The sequence below is a fragment of the Schistocerca nitens genome, chromosome 4 (genome assembly GCF_023898315.1).
Source record: "Schistocerca nitens isolate TAMUIC-IGC-003100 chromosome 4, iqSchNite1.1, whole genome shotgun sequence".
Taxonomy (NCBI): Eukaryota; Metazoa; Arthropoda; class Insecta; order Orthoptera; family Acrididae; genus Schistocerca; species Schistocerca nitens.
The window spans coordinates 564,423,894-564,443,125 of NC_064617.1; the positions used below are offsets into that span (position 1 = coordinate 564,423,894).

Sequence of the window (19,232 nt, forward strand, 5' to 3'; positions counted from 1 at the left end):
TATTTGGCAGAACTTTACTGACAAGACACGTCGCTTTGAGATATCGAAATTAAAGCATGGGCACGTGTCATGCCTGGAATACAATGCCGGAGGAAATATAATCTTTGTCATATCACCATATGGTCCTCATATGACTTTGGATTAATTTGTCACTTTTTCGGGTAAAGTCACGAATACATGGTAACAAAGTGTAAAATTACTCTCTGTTCATTACCATGATTTGTCAATGATCGTTCCTCAGAGTCTCTTCGTGTATATAGTATTAAAGGCTGCAACGCTAGATTTGGACAGTTCAGTTTCCACGTCGTACCAAATAGTATTTGTTTTATTTCATGTCCCATGTGTAAATTACATATATATATGATCTGAAAACTAATTTGTGTATTTCAGTTCAATTATTTTCACGGCAAAGGAAAGTAAGTACCCAACAGTGCTACCCCAAATTTGTGTCAAGGCCACTTTCCTTTCGATCTCATCTCACGAAATGTCACGCCAAAATGCTGCACAGTGCATTTTACACGCCGGCACTCACGTCAACCGTCGTGGGAACAGAAAGAGAACGTCAAGGATTGTACGGAAGAAATTTTTCATGTTGACAAGATAGTAGCGCCGTCTGCTGACACCTGAAGTTAAACTATTCTCGTTATGCTTACTCATGTTGAATAGCAGATTTTTTTGCATCTGCGTCTTCTTAACCTTTTTCCCCCATTCCGTTTCTGTCGCTAGGAACTGTGTGACACTGAGGTGTCTCATTTGCCCATTTCTTTTCCTCCAGTATTTTCATATTTTGACCATGTCCCTTTCTTACTGACCACCTCATTCATACCCGTTATCTAACTGGTTCTGCTTTAAAATCATCTTGCATTTAACACTGCCCTCCTGAAAAATCTCTTTCTGCTGTTTCTTCGGGTTCTAAGTTGTGTGTGTCTAAATATTGTGTTAAACTTCTCGCTTTCAGCTCCTTGTTATTTTCTTTTCCCAGAAATATTATAAATCTGTTTTAATGTGTTTTACTGTCTACTGACAGACATTCTGTACTGTAGTCGAAAAATTATTTTGAATCAACGGAGGCGTCGCCGTGTAGTAACCTCTGTCGGCGGATGTAGGAAATTTGTATAGTGAAGATTTACAGAAGGCTCTGTTCCAACCGTTACGTGGATAACACGTTCGTCGTTTGGCCGAATGGGTTAAATTTCTCGATAGATGAATTTCTCGATAGATGAATTTCTCGATAGATGAATTTCTCGATAGGCGAACTTCTCGATAGGCGAACTTCTCGATAGGCGAACTTCTCGATAGGCGAACTTCTCGATAGGCGAACTTCTCGATAGGCGAACTTCTCGATAGGCGAACTTCTCGATAGGCGAACTTCTCGATAGGCGACCACCTCGATAGGCGAACTTCTCGATAGGCGAACTTCTCGATAGGCGAACTTCTCGATAGGCGAACTTCTCGATAGGCGAACTTCTCGATAGGCGAACTTCTCGATAGGCGAACTTCTCGATAGGCGAACTTCTCGATAGGCGAACTTCTCGATAGGCGAACTTCTCGATAGGCGAACTTCTCGATAGGCGAACTTCTCGATAGGCGAACTTCTCGATAGGCGAACTTCTCGATAGGCGAACTTCTCGATAGGCGAACTTCTCGATAGGCGAACTTCTCGATAGGCGAACTTCTCGATAGGCGAACTTCTCGATAGGCGAACTTGTCGATAGGCGAACTTCTCGATAGGCGAACTTCTCGATAGGCAAACTTCTCGATAGGCGACCACCTCGATAGGCGACCACCTCGATAGGCGACCACCTCGATAGGCGACCACCTCGATAGGCGACCACCTCGATAGGCGACCACCTCGATAGGCGACCACCTCGATAGGCGACCACCTCGATAGGCGACCACCTCGATAGGCGACCACCTCGATAGGCGACCACCTCGATAGGCGACCACCTCGATAGGCGACCACCTCGATAGGCGACCACCTCGATAGGCGACCTCCTCGATAGGCGACCACCTCGATAGGCGACCTCCTCGATAGGTGACCACCTCGATAGGTGACCACCTCGATAGGTGACCACCTCGATAGGTGACCACCTCGATAGGTGACCACCTCGATAGGTGACCACCTCGATAGGTGACCACCTCGATAGGTGACCACCTCGATAGGTGACCGCATCGATAGGTGACCGCATCGATAGGTGACCGCATCGATAGGTGACCGCATCGATAGGTGACCGCATCGATAGGTGACCGCATCGATAGGTGACCGCATCGATAGGTGACCGCATCGATAGGTGACCGCATCGATAGGTGACCGCATCGCTAGGTGGGCGACCGCATCGCTAGGTGGGCGACCGCATCGCTAGGTGGGCGACCGCATCGCTAGGTGGGCGACCGCATCGCTAGGTGGGCGACCGCATCGCTAGGTGGGCGACCGCATCGCTAGGTGGGCGACCGCATCGCTAGGTGGGCGACCGCATCGCTAGGTGGGCGACCGCATCGCTAGGTGGGCGACCGCATCGCTAGGTGGGCGACCGCATCGCTAGGTGGGCGACCGCATCGCTAGGTGGGCGACCGCATCGCTAGGTGGGCGACCGCATCGCTAGGTGGGCGACCGCATCGCTAGGTGGGCGACCGCATCGCTAGGTGGGCGACCGCATCGCTAGGTGGGCGACCGCATCGCTAGGTGGGCGACCGCATCGCTAGGTGGGCGACCGCATCGCTAGGTGGGCGACCGCATCGCTAGGTGGGCGACCGCATCGCTAGGTGGGCGACCGCATCGCTAGGTGGGCGACCGCATCGCTAGGTGGGCGACCGCATCGCTAGGTGGGCGACCGCATCGCTAGGTGGGCGACCGCATCGCTAGGTGGGCGACCGCATCGCTAGGTGGGCGACCGCATCGCTAGGTGGGCGACCGCATCGCTAGGTGGGCGACCGCATCGCTAGGTGGGCGACCGCATCGCTAGGTGGGCGACCGCATCGCTAGGTGGGCGACCGCATCGCTAGGTGGGCGACCGCATCGCTAGGTGGGCGACCTCCTCAGCAGGCCAACTGCAGCAAGCAGATAAGACATCTCAGAAAAATAAGCAGAATCCTGGAGAGACACTATGTATATCGCCCATCCCCTAAGACGTTAATGCTACTAGGTTCAGGAAACGATGATATACACATCCACAAATCCCATACCAATGCGGCAAGGCATACATTGGACAAACTGTTTGCACGGTAAGAGTGTTTTCCAATTTCGTCAGACCACAAAATCAGCCGTGACCGACCATATAATAAAAACTGGCCATACCATGGATGGTAACTCAAAATAATTCGCCAATGTTCCGTCTTCTGGGATTGAGTGATTTACGAGGCCACTGAAATTAGGGTCGAACAAAAAGACAGGTTTGGAAATATGCACTGCTGACGAAAAGCAGAAACAAACTCGTAATGTTACGATAAAGCATTATTTGTGTCCTGTTTGACACAGTCACGTCGTTTAAACATCTACAGAGTGATATGAAATGAGACGAACATGTTAGGACTGTGTTGGCGAAGGCTGGTGGTCTACTTCGGTTTAGTGGGAGAATTTTAGGTGAGCGTGGTTCATCTGTAAAGGAGACCGCATACAGGTCGCTGAAGTGACTTATTCATGAGTACTGCTTCAGTGTTTGGGATCCACACGAGGTCGGATTAAAGGAAGCCATCGACGCAATTCAGAGACGGGCTGCTAGATTTCTTCAAACGACACGCAAGTGTTACTGAGATGCTTCGGGAACTCAGATGGGAATCCCTGGAGGGAAGGCGACGTTCTTTTTCGAGAAACACTACTCACAAAAATTTAGAGAACCGGCATTTGAAGCTGACTGCAGAACGATCCTACTTCCGCCAACACATATTGCGCATGAGAATCACGAAGATAAGGTACGAGAAATTAGGACTCATACGGAGGCATACAGATAGTTGTTTCTCCCTCTCGCTATCTGCGAGTGAAACAGGAAAAGAAACGACTACTACCGGTATAGTGTACCCTGCGCTAGGCACCGTACAGTGGCCCGCGGAGTATTATGTGCATATGTAGTCTGTGGCCGTGCCCAAGACAGCAGCGCAGACGTCGCCGGCCGCACCACTGCACGACTCGTCGCGGCGGCTGCACTGTGGACTGGAGAGAGGCAGTGGAGGCGGTAACGGTCAGCTTTTGTATATGCAGAACAGCACACATCAGGAACCACCTGAAGATGACAATGAGTCTGTCTGTCGAAATATCTTGGAGAACTAACGGCGTGATCTGGATGGACAACCGAGAACTCTTCAAATATTATGCTTCTTTTCCTTATTGTTTTTATTTTCTTCAAAATTTTGATTTATTTTATCGCTGATTTTTATGGGATTTTATTTTTTCCTTCTAGAGTATTCTAAGCAAAAAATCTTTATACCAGTTTAACAGTGAAACCATCAGCTGTATTGAGGGATCATGTTTATCTTTTACGTTAACGAGCACTCAGAAACCAAATAAGATGCTTACAAGGTGTTGAGTACCAAACAAGAGGTAGACTGCCACTACATCGCCACACAGCCTGCCGTGTATCGGCTTTGTGCAGCAGCCTCCAGCTGTCAATCGTGTTCACGGGCCTCTTCCTGCTTCCGCACCACTTCGTCCAGCGCAGTTTGTACGCCCGCAGACAGTGTGGACAGCCAGTAGGGAGCGCTGTCGATTGCAGACCACAATGGTTTCACCTCGCACAGAAGGACATGTATAATAACCGACACACGACACGCCGTGGGCACTCTACCAGTTACGAGACAGCAGTCAGACACTACAGTTTAGCGTCTGCATCTTTCTCACTACAGCTCTCAAGACTGCCTTCCTATTTAGCAGTCACTATTCGTGGAGTAATTTGACTACAGTGCCTGCAACATCACTTATAAGTAATAGACTGCCAAGAGACGGTAAAGTTATTAGATATTTTGTTTAGGACATCAAGTGCCACGCTAGGTATTATTGAAGAATTATATGGCGTACAAAATCAAATTTATCTGCATTAGAATCGAATTCCACAATGAGGACCCAGTAGCTTTGCCAGAAGAATAGCTACACTCATTCGCTTAATGCTGAGTAATTTCCTTGCAGTCAACTGCTGAAATGTTGCAACGCTCCTTTCCATCACTGATGCTGACCTCAATGTGGTCGATGGAAAAAATTCGTCTGTGTCAAGATTGCCCTCAGTTATGCGTTATTATTTTACATCGTGAACGTCACCCATTAACGGTGCGCGGTATGTGAACTGCTCCCCTTTACGTACCGTTTGCCCGTTGCGCGACATCCGTGTTCCGCATAGCTCCTGGCTACGTGCCATGTTGGTCATAATTGTCATGCAGCCCACGACGCCAAGCAGTACCTGCGCCCCCCCCCCCCCCCCCACACACACACACATATACAGCAACTGTACTGCATCTTCAGGCCACGCACGTCTGTCAACGATCTGGCATCGACCGCCACAAGGCGATTCGGTAAACGGTCTATGGGCCGTCTTGCGACTTCCTAGTCTACTCCACATCCCATTCACACAGAGTCTCCTCGAAGAGTTCGTGAAACCAGTTTTTCATTGTGTTATATATTGTTAAGGCTCGTATTACTAATAATTGTAATCTTCATCTGCTGTCGAGTGTACACCAGAGTTGTTTCCATTTTATGCACCCATTCGTCGTCTTCAGGTGCTGTGAGCCGTGCCGTTACGACACATGCTACCTGGACTCCAACCAGACTGTGAACTGTTGTTGGTGTCACGCCGCTATTTATAGCGGTGTTCCGACTCCCGACGCCCACTACGCCTGTTCATGCTGTTTTGTTTATAGTAACCAGAACTGATATTCCGAGAAACGCACGTTCCATGAGCGCGATGGCAGACGAAATCTCAGTAAATTAAATTGTATCCCTGATTACCTCCGCGTCGATGGAACGATAAACACTGACCTTTCCTCCTCCTACTCCTCTCTTGGCCGAATTTAGGACCTACACTGCCCTTCAAAAAGTTTTTATTTGTACTTTTCCTCTTCCTTCTGTTAAGTATATGTGTGTATACCTACTAATCTCGAGGTCAAAAGGGCTTTATGCACCAATTTCATCGTTGAATTAACGTACTGTGTGGCTGTAGTTAGTGTTGGCGAGATGCCTACCGCGTCGATCCGTATTTGATAGGAGCTGGTTCAAATCTCCGTCCGGCCGTCTAGATTGTCTCATGCAGTGGTTTCTCTAAATCGGGAATGCTGGTATCGAAATTGACATTGCCAATTTTTCTTTTATTTACTTATTTAATCTGATCTGATGACAGCCATCAGGCCCCTTCTAAACATGGAACCAGTTTTCACACATACGTACATTTTTTACATCATAGTTAAGTGATAAACAACAATTTCAACATTACAAATAGTATTAAAATGATTGTGTCAATGCGAGTAATATATAACGACCTTCTGGGCTAGGTGCTTTGTGTTTTAAAATATTTTATTTATGACAAACCTTTTTTTTTTATAGTGTGCTGATTTTTGTCCACATGACAACGTGACGTTCAACGTAAAATCAACATGTCTTCACCACAGAAGATTATTTTCAGACCTGAATATGATAGCAAAGTCTGTCGAAACCGATTGTCTTAGATAAAGAAAAAATTTATACCATTTAGGCTTTTGAATGTTTTTCAGCAAGTAAAACGGATCACGCCTTCAGTACTCTCAAAATTGAGAATATTCAGTTAATACTGGCAGTACTTGCGCTACTGCAGCTGCTGCCACTAATAATGGATACTGATGATAGTGGCAGATATAAAGAATTTATATGTGTACAAAGTAGTTGTTTTCTGTTAAAGCGAGTTGTGGGGAAACAAAATTTAAGGAAACTGCACCAGCTAGCAACGCTGGGAGTGAGGAAGATCTCGTTGGAAAGAAGAGTGCGCAAGGGGTGACGAGTGCATTTTTATTGTTGCTTTAGTAGATCTCTCATTAACTGTCTTCTGAAGCGGGAGATATTATTCAGTTCTCTTATGTAATGGGGAAGTTACTCCAGAGTCGCGTTCGTGCCACAAAGACGATGGAAAGAGACAGACAGGATTTCGCTCTGATGGGAACGATTCTGCCATGTTCAGACGAGAGCGTTAAGGACGAGAGTAGCTATAAGGAACAGTGTTCAGTGATAATATAGTAGAGAAGACAAAGGGTGTGGAAACTTCTGCGTTTGTCTGCACGGAAGGGCTTTTTATGTTTTTGGAGGGTTAGAGAGATGCTGATGACCTCTTACACATTGCAGTAAGTGCTCATTCCAATTTAGATTTTCATATGCTGCTAACCACTGCCCTGTCATTATCTACTGCCAGCATTCGCTCAAGTCTCTCTTTTGCAACTAATATTTTTGGTATAGGTGGTTTCTGTGCCCTGTCTTTGCCGTACCCACCTTCATTTTGGTACGTTACTTTACCAATAGTACGTTTCCTACGTATAAAGCTATACGAAATGTGGATTTCCAAAGCTTCAAGCAGATTCCCTTTTTACAAATCCAGTTAGTAACTGGGGCGTGTCTCTTTCGCTTTCACCGTACGTACTTTAAGGGTTTCGGTGGAAGGCCATGTGTAAGCAATCCCACTTGAAGTGTGTAATAGGAGTGTCTTCATAGTCTACTAAAACGATTGTTTAGCTTTTGGAATAACGGCAAAACAGGCTTAACTCTTCATAAAGCAAGATAGTTCGGCAATAACATAATTAAGATGTCGGCTCCTTAAAAATATCTATTTGATTTAATTTTCGTCTGATAGCTAAAACATTCTAGCAGTTACTGCCTTGTTCATGTTTCTACAACAAACAGCTTTCAGACGTATATGAACTTCTACAGGAACACGATCGGTTTCGTGATATCGAATCATATCATCAGGTGTACGCACGTCAGTAAAACATTTAAGCCCTGATATGGCAAGGAGGGGGACTCAACTTTCACAAAATAAAATACTGTTCCCCCCTCATTCCCTTATCAGGGCTTAAATGTTTTTGCTGATATATGTACACCTGGAGGTGATTTGGACTCACGAAACCGGCCGCGTCCCTGTAAAAGTTCGTATACAGGCGAAAGCGGTTCATTTTGCAAACATGGATTACTTCAGCTGCGGTTGTATTATGTACTGCTCGAAGATGAAAAAAATTTAGTGCTCTCGTGAGAGAGGTGAATAAAATTGTTTGGAACAAGGTGTAGAATTTTATTGTTTGCGATTCGAGGAAATACACTCAACTATCAAATGTCCTTGTGTCCATAATTAAAGTGTGTGTGTGTGTGTGTGTGTGTGTGTGTGTGTGTGTGTGTGTGTGTGTGTGTGTGTGTGTGTGTGTGTGTGTACAGGACAGTTCCAGAATTGCATTTTCGAGACGTTGATAGCTGATGCAGGCTTGACACTGAAAACGCGTATCTGTACAATCCAGCACTCGCGCGCCTATGTGACACGGTTATACTGCATGCCCAGTCATGTTCCCCAGGAAAAAAAAGCATTTTGTTGTTAGTGACGACAGAGGACTTTTTTTTTCTTTTCAGCTGAATGTCATCCGATGAAAGCTGGAGGACGGGCCCAGTTTTCCAGTTGGTGGACTGCGTTATTAGCTCTGCGGCATGCTTCCCAAAGAAGCAGCTCACAGCCACGAAGGGCCTGTTTCTCTCAGAATTTTGTCAGCGTAATTGAGTTCTTAAACTTGCTTCAAGTTTCACGATGATAAAAACTTACATTGTTGACGAAGACTGTTTGTCCAAGCCTCATCGTTTGAACAGAGAGGCAGTTGGGGAACGGTTCGGAATGGAAAAAGGAAGAAATATATGATGCGCTAAGTCTTTCGCAGAGTATCCCCCCTCCCTCTCCTCCTACACACACACACACACACACACACACACACACACACACACACACACAAAACCACCATCTATGAACCAACTTGACAAACATTCTCCTGCTCCTCGTTTAGCCTGATCCAGAACATCATTTATGACGAGATCCCAGTAAACTTTTGTCCAAACTGTGTTAAATCTTTTCAGTTGTAAATGTAAACTAACCATATCCTTCGTTGGACACTATGAACCGGCAGTATACCCGTGGTCTGTTCGAGCAACAAATATGCCGGGAGAAACTGAAGAATGACAGTATTTTTTTGTTATTAAAAATTATTTGCTACTATCCATGTCTCTAAATGCCACGCAGTGTTGCTAGTAGTGTTTTGATTTTGGTTCTTTATTCCATTCTCGATCACTTGCTATTTTAAATTGTGAACTAATCAGATACCTTATAACATTTTTTTTCTTTCCCTGTTCATTGTCTTGCAGTTGCACAGTACTGAATTTTATCGAAAATATCTTGCCAAGTAGTAATTTCTATTGTTAGGATTCTCCAACGCGTTTTCCTTGTTTACCTATAAAAGAGTGCAGTATATCTGAGTAGTGACTGCACACGTCCAATGGTAAAATGCTCAATAACACCTGCTACCTCACCTGCTTATCGGATGCTCTCGTCACGACTACAGTTGTAATAATAATGTCAATTTTTATCACTTTCCGTAATCCACTGTTTCAGGGCCCACAACTGAATGATAGTTGCTATAGTGACACCTCACTCAAATGCTAGGAATGTATGTTCGATGAAACTTTTTGTAATCCACTTACTCGGTGGAGGAATTACATGTTCTTGAAGTAACGGATTTCATAGACGAAGAGAGCAGATTGCTTTGAAAGATCTTTGTTTATGGAATCCATGTTCGCTTCTTAGAGGTGGTTTTCGTTAACCAGAAACGTCGTAATGTTTCCATTCTTCTACAACACTTTGACATCAGCGAAATAGGCGACAGAGCATGATACTTAAAATAAGTAATAATAATAATAATAATAATAATCTGGCGACATATTCCAACCCCATGTACCTCTATTTGTCACAAGCATGACAAGTGAAAATGCCAACAGTAATATACAACCACAGTTTAAATTGCCCACCTCTCTTGTAAGTAATTTGAAGTGGATGCATGCACTAGATGCTTTAAGGCTATGAAATTCAGACATTTCTGTTAATGTGTTATGAGGTGTCATATAAACAGCTACCAACCACCGACTTGATATTTTCATTTAATACATTTTATCGTTTCTTGCTGCAACCGGCTTCAAATGTTTTTGTCATCGGGTGGCTAGACATTTACAAAAGCGAACTGTTAATCAGCTGTTGAAGTCTTTGTAGCGTCTTTGCTTGCTGTCAGAACACGTGAAATGTAAAATCAGGTCGTTAAATGTGTAAGTGCAAATGGTGACCCACTTCTGTGTGCATACATGATTGTGATTAAAAAAAAAAAAAAAAAACTCAACATACTGGTACCGGTATATCTACTGAATACAATATTTCCTGCTATACAGAATAAATGCAAGCCTTCAGAACAACTAGAACACATTCACTAGCAGAAGTGCAATGCAGCCATCTGCTGATGAACAAACTGTTTGAAGCCAATAATGGCAAAAAGAAAACAACGTATCAAACGATTCCAGTGTAGATTTTCTGAAAGAGTCCGATAGAAAGCTTGACCTTGAAGTATTACTTGGTTCTTTCAATTTGACATCAGTTATTAATTTTCCTACTCGGGTGGTACAGTAAGATAAATTTAATCAAATAAAAACTTTTCATGTTACGAATGGTCTGCCTGATCATGATCCACAGCTAGTTACAGTATATGATATAGCTCTGTACAGTAATGCAAAACAGTCCTCCAAAATAGTGTATTCAAGTAACGATTTAACAATTCAAAATTTTAGGGGAAGCTTGCAACAGTTAGACTGGGATGAGGTGTACAGGGAACATGATGCTAATTTAAAATTTAATGTATTTCATGATACCTTTGTGAGTATATTTGAAAACTGTTTCCCTAAGAATACAGTGAAATGTAATTGTAAGAAACTATGTAAAAAACTATGGCTTACTAAAAGGATAAAAATATCTTTTAAACAGAAAAGGAAAATGTATCTTACAGCTAGGAGGAGTAATGATACCGAACCAGTGAAACATTATAAAAACTACTGCTCTGTATTAAGAAAAGTTATTCAAAAGTCCAGAATTATGTGCATTATGTCTGAGATTATCACACCTGATAATAAAATTAAAACAATTTGGAATATTGTGAAAATGGAAACGCGGCAACCGAGAGCACGGGAAGACTGTATTTCTAGCAAACACAAAAGTTTGTTAACAAGAAGTCAGAAGAAGAAAACATTTTTAATAATCATTTTTTAAGTGTTGTAGAGAAAATAGGAACCAGCTATTCATTAGAAAATGCAAGGCGTATATGGAAGAGGCAGTATGTATGCAGTTTGATAAAACTGAAATTCAACCCACCTCTCCTACTGAAATTAAGAAAATAATAAATTCACTCAAAAGTAAAAGCTCACATGGAATTCATGGCATTTCCAACAGAGTACTAAAAGCTTGTTCTCAACAAATAAGTAGGATTATCAGCCACATATTTAGTAGGTCACTGAAACAGGGCATTTTTCAGATAGACTGAAATATACTATTGTTAAACCATTGCACAAAAAAGGGGATAGATCTGATGCGAACAACTACTGCCCAATCTTACTTCTGACAGCTTTATCCAAAATTCTTAAAAAAGTAATGTATTCGAGAGAAGCATCACATATTTGGAAAAATGAAGTACTAACAAAATGTCAGTTTGGTTTTCAGAAAGCCTGTTCAACAGAAAATGCTATATATACTTTCACTGATCAAATATTAAATGCATTAAATAACCGAACGTCACCCACTGGGATATTCTGTGATCTCCCAAAGGCTTTTGATTGTGTGAATCATGAAATTCTCCTAGATAAGCTTAAGTATTGTGGCATGAGTGGGATGGTGCACAAATGGTTTAATTCATACTTAACTGGAAGAATGCAGAAGGTTGAAATTAACAGTACAGTCAGTCTGCAACAACCAGCAGAGTCCTCTGAGGAGGTATCAAGAATGGTGTCCCACAGGTTTCAGTCTTGGGTCCCTTATTGTTCTTAATATACATTAACGAGCTGCCACACTATATTCATGAAGATGCAAAGCTAGTTCTTTTTGCTGATGATACAATTACAGTAATCAGGCCCCACAAGCAAAAGTCAGCTGAGGGAATTGCAAATAATGTATTTCAGGAAATTATTAAGTGGTTCTCTGCAAATGAACTCTCGCCAAATTTTGAGAAAACACAGTTTATACAGTTCTGTGCAGTAAATGACATAAAACCATTGATGAATATAGACTATGAACCGTTGTCTGTTGCTAAGGCAGAATACTCAAAATTTCTGGTTGTGTGCATTGATGAGAAATTGAATTGAAAGAAACGCTTCGATGATCTGCTGAAATTGTTAGGTTCAGCTACTTATGCTGTTAGATTTATTGCAAATTTTGGTGATAAACATATCAGTAAATTAGCCTACTATGCCTATTTTCATTCACTGCTTTCATATGGCGTCATATTTTGGGGAAAAGTATTCAGTGCACAAAAGCATGTAATCAGAACAATAGCTGAAGCCCACCCAAGATTACCTTGCAGACGTTTATTTAGGGAACTCGGGATATTCACAGTACCTTCGCAATACATATATTCACTTACGAAATTTGTCATTAATAAGCCATCCCAATTCAAAAATAACAGCGAAGTGCATAGCTACAACACTAGAACAAAGCCGGCCGGTGTGGCCGTGCGGTTCTAGGCGCTTCAGGTTGGAACCGCGTGACCGCTACGGTCGCAGGTTCGAATCCTGCCTCGGGCATGGATGTGTGTGATGTCCTTAGGTTAGTTAGGTTTAAGTAGTTCTATGTTCTAGGGGACTGATGACCTCAGAAGTTAAGTCCCATAGTGCTCAGAGCCATTTTGAATTAGAACAAAGGATGATATTCACTATTCTGGATTAATTCTCACTTTGGCACAGATGGAGTGAATTATGCTGCCACAAAAATCTTTGGTCATTTTCCAAATAGTATTAAAAGGCTGACACAGCCAACCAACATTTAAAAGCAAATTAAAAGAATTTCTGAATGACAACTCCTTCTACTCAATAGATGAATTGTGAAATATGAAATAGTAACTGTAAAAAAATTAATGAATTATTTTGTGTAAAGAAAACTCATGTTAATGTGACACGTTCCAAATTATTACGAAATGTCGTATTTATGATCTACATGATCTATGGAACAAGGGTTAATCTATCTATGTAAAGAAAACTGTCGTGAAGTTAGTGGTTGGTAGTTCTTCTTATAACATAACTTAATTTTTTAGTCACATTCTGTTTAACGATATCCTACATGTAAAACGCACCGGGCGCGTCGCGGCGCGTGTCTGTCTAAATATAACGGAATCAGCGGCAGTGGCAGCGGTGCAAGGCTTGGTTGGCAGCCGGCGGCATTTCCTGGGCTGGACACCAGCCAGTTGCACTTGACTGTCCCTCGCGCGCCTAACTCGGTTCCGTACAGCCCTCTTGTCCTCTTAACACACATTCTGTTCCTCTGACTATCAGAGGATGCCTAGGTCAGTTGCAGAATACTCCCTAAGTGTGTGACCACTGTCAAGTTCAGCGTAGTCCCATAGTTCAGGGAATGAGCTTTGGAGGAACGGATACAGAAATCTTGCATCGCCGTTCTTAACAAGGTCCTAGTGGAGGCTGTTTGTCGTTACGTTCTTCCGATCTCAAGTGTACGTCTGTGTCGTGTGGATGACTGATAAGAGTGGTGTCGGCTTTGTGTTGTTGTGGATGGAGGGAAGGGAGAGAAGTTAAACCCGGTGCCGGAACACCGAGTAACACCAAGGGAGCCACCGAGCTTAACGATCCCATCCGACGGACGGATCACCATTAACCGTGAAATACAGTCCAGGACATTGACTCAAAGACTGGTGATCGAGAACTTAACGCCACCATCTCTCCTTCCATTGCCTGCCAAATACTGGCAGTGAAAATTTTCCACCAGCAGGATTCAAACCGACGTACCTCAGAGTCGAGCGCTACCGCACAAGCGTGCGCTACGTACCTCAGCCGCGACTATCGTCACGGCATGAAAATTTTGTTAATACGTATGTCCTATAGACAAACATATGTTAGTTTTCGCAGTTAAATTTTACACAAAAAATCCGATGTGTGTTAATGTGAAACCGGATACGCAGCTTTCTCTGTCGGCCACGTTCTTTTATGTAGTAACAGCAGGCGATGTGTAACAGAGCTTTGCCCCGTCCTTTCGGTTTCAGTACATTTGTGAAATATTTCTTCCGAAATATTTCGTAACAAACATTTATATGAGCTATCTATCTTATTATCCACATGAAAGACGTCTAAAAATGGATCTGCGTAGCTTTTTTAAATCTTCACAGTTACAACCACAGCTCACTGAATAAGTGATAGTACCCATTAGACTGCAAAATGATTGTTGCTTTGCGTTCTCTCATTCCTCGCAAAATATTGTTACTAAAGTATACATCGTTCAAGATGTTAAGCTTGCCCATGACACACGGTAGTTTTTCGTGATGTCTTCCCTGACCCAGAATCTCCAACCGCAATCTGGAAACAATGTTTTTAGAAAGATGACTTGTTCTGTTCACGATAATACCATCGTTTAAAAACTAAAAAAATATCCGTGACGATGAATTTCTCCACGCTCAAAAAAATATGAACTAACGGAGTTCGAGATAAATTACAGGTAACGCAGTTAAACAATTGATAAAACTGACTAGAATTCTATTGTAGAGCTGAGAAATGAACTAGGAGTGACACTAGTTGCCAGTTCTGTTGCTAGAAAGCTGGGGACGTGAAACCTGTCTGTCGTGCAGATAGCTTAAAATTCTCATGTTCGATCTCGTACTGATAATTTTTATCAGTCATTGGCATCCTGAACTAGCTGAAATAAAGAATTAGTGTAATAGGCCAATCTCCCATTTACTTCAGTACCTATATTCAGTGAAACAGGGTCTAGCATTAAGACATTGGCTGATGTTAGTGGCGTCGCCTACGAAAGCGAGCTCAATGTTGATTTTATTTGTTGATCTGGTGGTGATGTAAGAGCAACAGCAGTAGAAAATGAAAGAAAATAATTAGTACTACAGTTTGTTGCGGTTTCATTGTGTCTTGTCTTGTCTGATGGCAGGTAGAGATATATTTATCCGGTAACCGTAACTGACATAGAAATGTAAACCTATCTGCTTATTAGATCCCTGAGACACTGTACACTGTTACAAATGTTCATTATGATGGAGTGTTTGTGTTTTATTTCTGAAGCAAATTGCAGCATTCTTGTTTTAACGCAGATAATTTGTAATTCTTGTATCAGGAATGAAGGCACTCGTATGTGTGGCGAAAAGTTTCATTTGGAATGAAAAAACACTCTGGACTGTATACTGAAGTTTGCCTTCTGTCTCAGTTTTGGAGCACAGTGGCATTATGGCTTCATTTACATTTTGGAAGACCGTCTTAGAGTTGCAAAGTGTTGTAGAGTTGGGGATAGGTACCTGTGAAAAGTTGGGAGAGAGAGAGAGAGAGAGAGAGAGAGAGAGAGAGAGAGAGAGAGAGAGAGAGAGAGAGGAGTCAGATGTATATGGAACCTGAATGAATTTGTCATGTGAGGTTAGGATGGTAACTGAGCGAGGAGTGCAGTGGTTAAAAATTGGGAGGTAAGTGGCTCTGGTCTGTCTGGCCATCGCAGTAATGGTATTTCTTGATTTCCCTGGAGCGCATTCTTGTTAAACTGTAGAAGCAGGTGTGGAAAGGCATTTGATAATGTTGTATGGACTACATTGATTGAAATCCTCACCCTTCTTCCTCACTGAAAGTTTAAGGCACAAAACCGACGGACCTAACTGCGGTGCCAAGCAGATGACGGGAAATCAAATCCAGTATTCAACGAAACTGGATGGATCAGCGCTTTTGAGGGGTGGACTTTGCCTGAGTTTACAACATATGACTGAAATGAAAACGTTGCCGGTAAGCTTGTTCTCGGCAGATTATAACTGTGTGCCGGACCGAGATTTGGTAGAGCACTTGTCTGCAAAATGCAAAGGTCCCAAGTTCGAGTCTCGGTCCGGCACACAGTTTTAATGTGCCAGGAAATTTCATGTCAGCGCACACTCCGCCGCAGAGTGAAAATTTCATTCTTTTTCCTCCTTTCTTTCCTTGTTTCTTTCCATGAGCACGACGTATTTTCTCAATATGCGCTTCCTCACACCTGTAAACCGTTGATAACCGAATCGCCGTTCCCTTCCGTGTCGATAAAGAGGAAATCTGCGGTGCTTCGCTGGAAAAGACTTGATCAGCGAAAAGCATATTGATCGTCCGCTCTCACATCCCGCAGAGTAAAACACCCAAGTAGGAGGTCGTGGCAGATTTCTTCGCATACGTTGGTGAAAGCAAAGAAAAGTGAATTGGTTCTGCGGTGGGGAGAACTTAATTTAAAATGTCTGTAAGCCCCTAGAAGTAATTACGTTCGGCGAGCGGTAAAGCGGCTTATATTAATATCCCGTTATGGTGACTCGACGACTGCTTTAATTGCTCTCACTTCTTTTCTTCTCTCCGTACTCAACTGTCCTTGCTACTGAGAAAGAACCCCGGCTCAATCTGCTCCCCCCTGACACTCGCAATTTTAATTAAATGTCCTGGGGTGTGAGATCACCTCATTATTGGAAAACGACTTAGGTTTCGCTGCCGTGTCGTTAACTTCGTGAATGGATGGTAGCTACTTGGCCTTCGAATAAAATGCAGCGCGATGACTACTGCTGAAAAACTCGGAAGAATGTGGTATTGTCAAGAGGATTTGAGTCTGAGGTGGAATTTATTAAAATTAACTTTGAACCAAATCGTTAGACTTCTCTTCACAGTTTTGTGATCATTTGTTTAGATTACATTCTCACAGCTGTATCTATCCAAGTAACTAATAAGTCGGACACATGTTACATGGAATGTTTTATTGCGCTTCATCTATACTACGACCTCGTAAAGTATTCGGTATTCCCCTTGAAATACCACATACATATGAGAAACCATCGGGAGAAGACTGCAGGAAATCTGCCGCACAGAGATCCAGATGAAATACTGTAAGACGTCGGCAGTCCTCGTATGGTAGCGAGGTGTGGATCCCAAAGGCCAATGACATGAGCCACAGAAATCAAGATTTTGAAAGGAATCAAATGTTGCATCAGGTTACATCGCATCTGCAAACTAGACATTCTACCGGAACTGTTTTCTCTATATTAGAAAACTTCGAAAACTACGGGCAAAAATTAGGAAACCGTATACATCAAATGAGTAATGTGCGGCTATGAAAGAATGTTATTTGATACCGACCGAGAGATAAAAAAATATTTTAGGGGAACGAAAGAAAATGAACTGACGGGCTGGAAGAAGGGCGTAGGCTTAACCCGTGGTGGTGGTGGTGGTGATTTACTGTCACGTACTTGATCGTGATTTGTCAGATATAGATGTAACTGTACGTACAAAATAAATTACTGTCTGTTACAGAAGTGTAGTGTCCTCTTTCCATCCCATGTTGTGTACAAATACAAAATTTCTGCTACGATGATTCCTGCCCATTCTTCAACCTTATTAGAATGGTAGACATTACCGAAAGAGACTGTAAATCGAAAGTTTGATCAAGAAGTGATTAGGGATTCTCATATCGTTTGTAAATTTCTTGCAGTGGTGAGGTTGTGGGTACCCCCCTGGGTACCCCCCCCCCCTCCTCTCTCTCTCTCTCTCTCTCTCTCTCTCTCTCTCTCTCTCTCTCTCTCTCTCTCTCTCTCTCTCTCTCTGTGTGTGTGTGTGTGTGTGTGTGTGTGTGTGTGTGTGTGTGTGTGTGTGTGTGTGTGTGTGTGAGGGGAGGTGGGGAACAGGACTTTCTCCGAAGTAGAAAAAATGCCACTTACTTGGTTCTTTTGAATATTTTTCTGAACCCACTAAATACAGAAACGTGGAATCACCATTGTGTGGTTCGAAACAACAGTTCCGTTTCTCCCACTTTCCACCATGGTTGCTAATGGTGTGTGTGTTTGTCTTTCCAGGGACAGCTGTCGGGCCATGGAGACTGGGCGAGTTCTTGGGGCCAGCAGCCTCACCTCACATAGCCGCCGCTCACCCCAAAACGCTGACGTCCAGGTTAGTCGTCACTTCTTCCTTCTGCTGTCTTCAAACGGGTGGGCGCTATCTGTTTCCTTAAAAAAAACTGTTCAGACCAGGAACAGAAATCAAAATTTATGTCTTGCTTAGGTTAATGTAAATGCACGACCATGGTAGTTAATACTATTTTTATTTATTCGCCGTTACGTTACGATGTAATTCAAATTCAACTGAAACAGCTGTATCGGAAAAATCTGGTGACAGGTGACTTGTGTAGACGCCTACTATGTCGGATCGCTGGGTAATGAACTGTACACGTAACCAGAGACAGAGGGCACTTGATGTTAAGGGCAAAATACAGCGCTGCGAAACAATTCGAAGGTCAAAATTAACAAATTTTGTACTTGAAATGGAAAGGCTGTGTTTGAAGCATTTTTATTATGGTCTATGTAAAGATTGTGTTTGATCGTCTTCTATAGTTCTACGACAAACGTCGAGAGGTAATGAGTATTGGAACCGAAGTTCGCAAACGTAGTCCAACGACGCTACAAAAGCGTCGAAGTTAAAGGGAAAACGCTTGTCGCCAGGCTACCCTTCAGGCAGCAGACGATTTTCGACGCCTGCGAGTTGCAAGCGGAACTTCACGCGATGGACATAACAACGAACACAAGGCCTCTAACGAGTAATTCAAGCCATAACACACAAGACCGATAAAAGATATGCACTCAAGTTTGCTGCCAGAGGGGTGGCCTAATGGCAGGCGTTTCCCCCTGCAGCGTGCGCACTGTAGCGTCATTGGATTACGTTCCTGAACTTGGGTTCCTAGTCTCAGTTGTTCCTCAAAACACCTTCCATAACCCCTTAAAGTTTGTCGGTGTATTTTTGTTACACTGTGTGTAATTCGGTACGATATAAAGATCTACAGTGAAGTCCCTAAAAAGGAAAGCGCTTGTGCTGCTTTCTATGGAAGAACAACTCAACGAAAACAATTCGTTGTTACACTTGGTAGAACACTTGTCCGCGAAAGGCAAAGGTCGTGGGTTCAAATCTCGATCCGGCACACAGTTTTAATCTACCAGGCAGTTTTAGTCCACTGTTACTTTCTTCAATGAACGGATAGTAA

General features: G+C 43.1%; 1 protein-coding gene across 1 annotated transcript in view; it reads left to right on the top strand.

The window, feature by feature from the left end:
- The window catches only part of LOC126252429 (uncharacterized), a 615,381-nt gene that overhangs the window by 561,395 nt on the left and 34,754 nt on the right, over positions 1–19,232 (top strand). The window contains exon 5 of the mRNA XM_049953320.1: positions 18,055–18,148. Coding sequence (XP_049809277.1) covers positions 18,055–18,148 — 94 coding nt within the window. The remainder of the gene's footprint in view (positions 1–18,054; positions 18,149–19,232) is intronic.